This window comes from Macrobrachium rosenbergii, chromosome 11 (assembly GCF_040412425.1).
Source record: "Macrobrachium rosenbergii isolate ZJJX-2024 chromosome 11, ASM4041242v1, whole genome shotgun sequence".
In the NCBI taxonomy this organism is placed as follows: Eukaryota; Metazoa; Arthropoda; class Malacostraca; order Decapoda; family Palaemonidae; genus Macrobrachium; species Macrobrachium rosenbergii.
Window position 1 is genome coordinate 15,428,378 of NC_089751.1, and position 9,154 is coordinate 15,437,531.

The 9,154-nt window shown below is 38.7% G+C and overlaps 1 protein-coding gene across 1 annotated transcript; it reads left to right on the forward strand.

Moving 5' to 3' along the window:
* Positions 1-7,263: 7,263 nt before the first annotated feature.
* Positions 7,264-8,766, forward strand: LOC136843482 (golgin subfamily A member 6-like protein 24). The gene has a single exon (XM_067112017.1). The coding sequence runs from the start codon at positions 7,264-7,266 to the stop codon at positions 8,764-8,766; it is 1,503 nt and encodes a 500-aa protein (XP_066968118.1).
* The last annotated feature ends 388 nt before the right edge of the window (positions 8,767-9,154 follow it).

Here is a 9,154-nt window from a genome sequence, read left to right on the forward strand (position 1 = left end):
AATGCAGAGTACTTCTGTTTCCCAGTTGAAATACTGCCACATGGAATGAGTCTTTTTTTTTCTTATTCTATTTTATTGTAGTAAAATGAAATGGCAGCTCTTACAGTGAAGAAATTTTCCACTTACTGCTTACATTAAAGAAGATTTAATCTCCACAAGATGCTGTATCACAAATTACAGATTGTTTTCTTCCTAACAAATGAAACATTTCCCGTAAAATTAATTTAAAAAATAATCTCACAGTCTCTCTTTCTCTCTCTCTCTGCATGTATATACATTCAAATATATACAGTATGTATATGTATATATATATATATATATATATATATATATATATATATATATATATATATATATATATATATATATATATATATATATATATATATATACATATATATATATATATATATATATATATATATATGTATGTATGTATGTATGTATGTATATATATATATATATATATATATATATATATATATATATATATATATATATATATATATATATATATATATTATATTATATTCAAACATACACTTTCGATATTTCTCAAGAGTAAGATATGATTCAAAAGTTAAACAGTTAAAGCTTCACACTCATTTAGCAGAATGAATGGGAGGATAAGGAATAAAACCTGTACGAGTCTGCTAATCAACAGTGTTTTCATTTCACTGGAGTTCAGTCTCATACCCTACCGACTATACCATTCACTGTTTCACTCCACGTCACGATCGAGACTAAGGGCAGCTTCATTTCTCATAAGTGGAGGCTTTACAACACCCACAAGTGTTATATCATTAGCATACCGAAAATATTGTTTTCCAGGCCAACAACCACATCACCTGTATACACTAAAAATAACAGTGGACCAAGAACACTAACCTGTGGAACTCCAGACACAATAGGTCTTGGTTCACTAAAGATGCCATCAAAAGCAACTCGTTGCTGCCTACCTGTAAGGAAATCTTGAAGTAAACCCAAAACATATCCACCCACTGCAAGATTCCGAAGTTTATATATAAGTGCCTTGTGATTTACTAAATCGAAAACAACACTCAAATCTATTTGAATTATTCCACACTCAAAACCCTTATCAAGGTTCGCTCGCAAATGGCATGCCAAATCTAAAAGAGCATCACAGGTACTACCAACTGCTTCTGATATGCATATTGACTATCAGCAAACAATCCTTTAGATTCTCACATACTTATACAGTGGCTTTGAAAAATGTCTTTGCAACTTTGGAGATCACAGGGGGGAAAAGAAATTGGCTTGTAGTTACTGCAGTCTGCAGACATGCCGTTCTTTGGAACAGGCGCTGTATTGCTAAGCTTGCGCTCATCTGCAAAGATATGTCAACACACAAATCTACAGAATCTACTAATCTTAGGGTACAACACACTAGAAATTTTTTTAAAAACAAAGGGAAGAAACCATCAGGATCTTCACCCACCCACCTATCAAGATTATCAAGAATTTTCTTAACATCGCAGGGTGAAATACAAATATTGTAAGAATAGGTTCAGGATGACAAGTATCAGGGAGAGGGACATCCTCAGCTGACTGCTTAACTTCAAAAGCTCGATGAAGCAGTTCAAGTTTTCCTCAGAGCCAGTAACAAAACTACCATTATCTGTTAGTAGTGGAGGAATAGAAGATGAGTCTGAGCCAAAGATAGATGACGCCAATTTGGTCCACCACAGATGAGGCTAAGTAATTCCTTCAAGATCCCTCTTTAAGGAATTTTTGTACTTTCTCTCAGCAATATGATAAATTCTAGTTGCAGCAAGGCGAGACTCAACAAAAATGGTGTCATTTTCATGTGAACGATTTCGTCTCCATGAATTGAATTTGGTCTGTTTGTCATGGTAAGCTCCTCTACATATATAATCAAACCATGGCTGGTCATTTGTCCTGAATTTAATTACCTTTCGAGGGACATACCTTTCTAGAATAGCCATCAGCATTTCGTTTAACATCTTGGGACTTGGATCTGGTATAGCATCTGAAAACTTAACTGCCTGACATGCTCCAATAATGCGATCCCAATTGCTTCTAGATCTCAGCAAGGCTGTTTTTCCAATGGTGGCATCAGATATGTCCATCTCAATGGTGCAGTATTCGGAAGTGCCTATGTACTCGCAGACCTTGGACTTGACACAAATGGGACATCTGTGAATACGAGGTTTCATCTATTACCAGAAATAAGTGTGGGTTCCTCAATTAGCTGAACAAAATCGGAGGATACATCGAACTCAGGAGCAGACAAGCCATGTTGATCTGTGGAATTTGAATTAAGCCACTCGCTGTGCTTCGCATTGCAGTCTCCACAGATAACGAATGAAGCTTTTGAATCTAGTAACTGAGCCATACTAATCCTCTCAAAGGGACAGTCACAGATCAAGAAAATTTTACCTTAAATCCCGAATATTTGAGTAAAGAACCCTGCAATTTTTCTCACAGTAATGAGTAGCAGGCCCAGGGTTCAGCTCAATGTCTCCCGGAAGAATTAAAATTAACAACCTAAAATTAGTAGCAAAACTAATAAATAGATTCATAACGAACAGCAACATAATAAAAACCAACAGAATAATAAACAATAATAATTCAACCAACGACAGTATTTGCATTATTTACAAAAATTACATTAAAAGTATAATTAAACCTAATCAATGTCACTGAGAAAACGCCGGAAGGAACAGGTCGATAAGGTGGAGCCGGCACACTTTATAAGGCATATAAGAAACCCACCAAGCCTGCCACAACAACTGGGGGAGGACAGTCAGGATAGATTTAGAAATTATGAAAAGCGTAGAAGGAAAAGATTGGATAAAGACGAAAGCACTCTCCTGATAATCCACCAAGCAACTTTTGCTTTCTCATCAGCCTGTCCTACACACTTTTCGAAAAAACAGGAAAGTGAACAAAACAAAACAAAACAAAAAAAAGAGGAAAAACGCCTGATTGCACCCTCAAGCGAGGGAACTCAAACCTAATACCATGGTAGGCAATGGTACAATGGTTATGGCACGGTCCAAGGTTGGAGAACAAGGTTTGTAATCAGAGTAATCTTCTCTTAGAAGGATTGCCTACCAAGGTTGAAGGGTCCCTTCCACAAGCTAGTTTGATCTCGAAGTGTCCTCCTGGAAGAGTTGTCTGCCGAGGCTAAAGTTTCTTCTACTACTGCTACTAATACTACTACTACTACTACTACTACTACTACTAATAATAATAATAATAATAATAATAATAATAATAGTAATGAAAATTATTATTATTATTATTATTATCATTATTATTATTGAAAATTAGTATTTCACGTTAAATTAGTCCAAAGGATCATTGACAACACAAGCAACTCGCTTCTCTGTGCACTCTTAGTTTTCTGTAAAAGAAAACTTTTGTGCTGAGACTAGAGGGCTGCAAACTGGTATGTCGATCATCCAACCTCAAATCATCAAACATACCAAATTGCAGCCCTCTAGCCTCAGTAGTTTTTATTTTATTTAAGGTTAAAAGTAGCCATAATCGTGCTTCCGGCAACGATATGGGATAGGCCACCACTGGGCCGTGGTTAAAGTTTCATGGGCAGCGGCTCATACAGCATTATACCGAGACCACCGAAAGATAAACATATCTTCCGTGGCCTTGATTATACGCTGCAGCGGCTGTACAGAAAACTCGATTGCACCGAAGAAACTTCGGCACATTTTTTACTCGTTTTGTATTGTTTTTCCATTCTGTTGGTGTTTATCATCCTGTGTAACAACACAATATCTCTCTCTCTCTCTCTCTCACATAGTCGTATAGTGTATTTTTTTTTTTTTAGGTCGCAGGCCTTACAATAAGACTTTGATTTATATATCGATATTCAACCTCTCAAGGGGGTCATATGGCATTCAAGTGAATCTCCGAGGCACCATACGTGTAAGCCTTCTTTGAATGCTAATGGGATAGTCAGAAGATTTATTCTTCTGAATTACGTGTATTCTCATGGGTGCGTATATAAGAAAGGCTCCTTGCATCGAATATTTTTGTCTGAAAATAAATAGCAATTATTAATAAGAGACTGATAAATTCATGCCACTGAGTCGAGCCCATTGCAGAGTAATTATTTCGAATTCTAGTGTTTTTCATTTAAACACATATTTTTGTCACATTATCTCACACATAGGTTAGAATTAGCTCCTTTCATAAAGACTTTGAATTAAGATCCCCTGTTGATTACGGATTATATAAAAGACGTCTTTCATTCCACTGCCCACGACTGTGGAATGGTCTTCTGGAAGAGTTACCTATCCTCATGTTAACCCAATAACTATTTTCTATGGGAAGCAGCTTTGGTGCCCCAGCTGTCAGCCAAGAGTGCGGTCAGCAAAAATTTACGCTACCCAGACTGTCAGCAAAAAGTAAAAAACACAACATGGCAACTACTCTCCCGGGCGCGCCATCTTTTGAGGGCTGGGTGCTACGTTTGCTTTTTTTTTTATCAGTTTCTGTATCTTATTCCATATATTTTAATCCATATAAGACTATTAACATATATACTGCCGTTTCCCTTTCACCACTGTCACGTATTTATACGTCTGCCTTTTCCAGCCATGATAATAAGACCCATTTATCCCTTGGCTATAGGATTTTCAACGAGGCGACATTTGGAAAATAACATTCTCGTAGAACCGACACAGGTGCGTTGTTTCATGTATGGGAGTTTATTTGTTGTATCTGAAACTCTTTCTTTTTGACAGTCTGGAATTTATAAATAATAGTTTACAACAATTAGTCATTCGAATTATAGTTGTTACTAATCATCAGATTTTTATTTGACAGGCCATATAATGGTATATAATCGAGCTGTTTCCAAAAGATCTAGCATTTGGTAGTCTGTATAATCCAATCTTTGGGCTAAACCTAGGTTCCTGCTATGAACTGTACATCATCCACGATGCATGTCCGTTTTCTAAATGAAAAAAATATTAAATAAAAGCAAACTGTATGGAATTTCTAAGTCATATATATATATATATATATATATATATATATATATATATATATATATATATATATATATATATATATATATATATATATATATATATATATATATCATACTCAGGTATCCTTGGAAGGTAATGATCAGTTGTTGTTTTCATATCTCCTTCCCTTCCTTCTACCTGCATCGAGTTTGGTGGGTGGAACCACTCGAACATTAGTTTGAGAATGGTGCCTCGGATTATCCCCAGTCCTTTTGACCGATTCCAATTCTTGTTTCATGGACAATGGCGGATTTAGTGATCTCCCTTTTGTACAGGCAAGTTAAACGACTTTTACTTTCCCCATGACTTTTGCCGTCGACAAGAGAATTCCGAAGTGACCATCATCAATGAAAGAAAGAACTGGAATGTTTCAAAAGCACTCGTTATAATTCCAGGCCTTAAGCTGCAAACAACAGCCAATCATTTCAGTCAATACCACCTACGTTGCTACCTTACACATTTCTATATTCGCCATTTATAAATATCATATTCAAACACACGTTTTAGACGTTGCCACTTTTCCCAGATTTGATTCATAAAACCTTGACCCAAGTTTGGATATTGCGTAGATATGGCAGACACGTCGACACACCTTTCCTTGCTAGGTCTGAAACGGAAAACAGTTTGACACTTGCTCTGCGTATCTAACCGTGAAGATGTAAAATGAACTGAAATGTAGAGAATTGAAGTCATACATTAAACTGCTTTGATCAGAAGGTACGGTGAGGATGATCTTGTTTTTAATCACCTTAAGAAATTATACTAACGCCCAATATCTAGCCCAGACTCACTACTAATGAAAATAAATGATACAATGTGAAATAAAAAAAAAAAATACTACTACTGACTCCTCATGTGATGGCAGATTTGTAAATTAACTCGGCTTTGTCCCGAAACGGCCTCTTTCTTCTGGACAGCCCGGGGGAGGGATAATTAGGATTTTATGACCGGATTAAAGAACCCTACGATGTCATAAAAATTCCTTGGAATTCCTACAAAGTCCTAAATTCCTGAAAAGTCCTACAAAGTCCTAAAAATCCTAAAAAGTCATACATAGTGCTAAAAAATCCTAGAAAGCCCTACAAAGTCCTAAGAAGTTCTAAAAAGTCCTAAGAAGTCCTACAAAATCTCATAAAGTTTTGCAAAATCCTAAGAAGTCCGGGGAAGTACTACAAAGTCCTAAGAAATCCTACAAATTCCTAAGAAGTGATACAAGTCCTACAAATTTCTAAGAATTCCTACAAAGTCCTAGAAAGTCATAAAAGTCTTATAAAGTCCTCCAAATTCAATAGAAGTCTTGCAAAGTCATGCAAATTCTTACAAAGTCATAAGGAGTTTTACAAAGTCCTAAAACGTCTTGCAAAGTCCTACAAAGTCATAAGAAGTCTTACAAAGTCATGCAAAGTCCTACAAATTCACTAAAAGTCTTGCAAAGTCATGCAGTCTTACAAAGTCCTACAAAGTCATAAGAAGTCTTAAAAAGTCCTACAAATTCATAAAAAGTCTTACAAAGTCCTACAAATTCATTAGAAGTCTTCTAAAGTCATGCAAAGTCTAACAAAGTCATAAGGAGTCTTACAAAGCACTACAAAGTCCTAAAACATCTTACAAAGTCCTAAAAAGTCATAAGAAGTCTTACAAATTCCTACAGTGTCCTGAGAAGTCCTACACTTTGTAGCCCTTTAGCCTCAGTAGGTTTTAAGATCTGAAGAGGGAAAGAAAAAGTGCGGAAAGAAAACTAAAATGATATAAAGAAATAACTCAATGTTTTTGTAAAGACTCGCAGAGTCATACCAGTAAGATGGAGAGAACAATTGTGGATCACTCTGAAGCCTTTGGAGCCAAATCCAGAGGCCCCAGCGCCGGGGATAACATCTTCGTCCTTCGCTTCAGATGCTCCTCCGGACAGCCTGACTCCGCTGAGGAAAGTTTCGCAAGAAAATTTGTTTGTTTAGTGGAAAATTTTGTTTATTTTTACTGGAAAATAAAATAAGAGACGTGACAGCATACAACGAGGAATTCAACGGAGGAGACATATGAAAAATGAGGGTTTTTGAGGAATTTCTCCTCCCTCTCCGGAGCCTTCTTCATTTGAAGAACTGAAGACCACGAGGACTCGAACTGGACACCCCCCTGGAGACTTGGATCTCTGGTGCAGCTCAATGGCAGTTCCAGAATCTATGCATACCTCCTGCTGCTGTATTTGATACAATTATCCAAAATGATTGAAGCAACTGTTGCCCTGTTTTGCATACTGAAAGCTCTGGATTTGTTGACCAGCACCGAGCAGAACATTCATCGCATGAATGTATTGGAGGCTCAGCGCTGGTTGGAACCAGCAACTTCTACAATAATACTAACTGGCCACGGGAGCGAAAACGTCTCCCGCGGAAATCGTTTTTATAACATGGCGCTGTTCTTCGGAGCAGCGATTATTCTCATTTTACTTGGACGGATGTTCTTCTCTTACTTGAAGAGGAGGTCAGCTTTTTGGTGGAATCATTTTTGCCAGGTGGACTACGACGGCGATCTTTTGGACACGGAAGACGACGAAGAAGACTCAGCAAAGGAGGATGATATAGTAATGGAAGACTGTGAAGAAGACTCCCAGGAGGAAGAAGAATCTCAAGAGGAGAAGTGCATGGTAAAGGAAAACTCTGAAGAAGACTCCCAGGTGGAAGAAGAAGCAGTAACGGAAGATGTGCAAGAAGAATCTGAAGAGGAAGAGGACATGGTAATGGATGCCGACGAAGAAGACTCCCAGGAGGAGGAGGAGGAAGTAGTAATGGAAGATGAGAAAGAAGAATCTCAAGTGGAGGAGTGCATGGTAACGGAAGACTCTGAAGAAGAATCTGTAGAGGAAGAGGACACAGTAATAGAAGACTCTGAAGAAGACTCCCAGGAGGAAGAGGAAGTAGTAATGGAAGATGAGGAAGAAGAATCTCAAGTGGAGGAGTGCATGGTAACGGAAGACTCTGAAGAAGGCATAGCAATGGAAGACTACACAGTAAACGCTGAAGAGGAGGAGGAGGTCTCATTAACAGAGAAGGTCATGAGACTAGACGGAAGGAGTGATGCCAAGAAAGAACAGAGACCTTCTGAAGTACGCGGAGGTACTGATGCCATTCGACTGCAGAGGATCATTGACAAACAATCTGACCAAATCAAACATTTGAGGAGGAAGATTCTGGAGATGGAGGAGGAGAGACGACAGCGCGAGCTTGACTTGCAAGAATGGGAGAAAACAGTCCATATTGTCAGGAGAGAGAACTCAGAGCTGAAGGTAGCCTTGGAGGACCTAAATTGCAAAAACAGACTTTTTACAACATACAAAGAACGTAATCAGGTCTTGGAAAAAGAAGTCAGAGACCTCAAGAGAGAAATGGCCAACAAGGAAAGGAAGAAGGAGGAAGAGAAGAGATCTATTTTAAAGGAGACAGAGAGGGTAAGAACACAGATGACTGAAGCATTGACAGCCCGCGACGAGATAAGGAACGAGAAGGAGTCGATGGCCCTCCAGATTGTAAAACTAGAACACGAGAATAAGGATTGCAAGAAAGACGTGGCCTATTTCGAGGAATGGTTTGCCAAGGATTACGCTAATCACTGCGGGAACGTGGAGGACTGTCTTGGCAAGTTGTTAGAAGTTTCAGATCGGCATCAATTGCTCCTGAAGGAGAAATTACAACTGATGAGAAACGCAAGTGATTCCTCCAAAGTTTAGGAGTAAGTCTTGCGACAACAGGCCCTCAAATGGACGACAACAGAAAGGTGAAGAACAAACCCTTCCAGGGAGAATTAATGGCTGTGCCTTCCAACTCCCAGCAGGAGGACGAGCTCACCCAGTGGGAGTCAAGGGCCGGGGAATTTACCCCAACTAGTCAGTCGGAGGAACCCTCACTGGCTGGAATCAACGGCTGTTCAGAGGGAGGACGAACGCTCAGGGTGAGAGCCAACAGCCAGGGATCTTCCCAACCAAGGCGTCAGGCAGAGGAACTCTTATCCAGTGAGAGCCAACGGCTGTTCGGCGGACAGACGAACTTTCCCGGGGAGAGTCGACGGCTGGCGAGATCCCCCCATCTCGGCAGGCGGAACAACTTTCCCGGGGAAGG

Bases quoted from the DNA above. Each gene is read 5' to 3' on its own strand.
- LOC136843482 (XM_067112017.1), top strand. From the start codon at position 7,264: ATGATTGAAGCAACTGTTGCCCTGTTTTGCATACTGAAAGCTCTGGAT.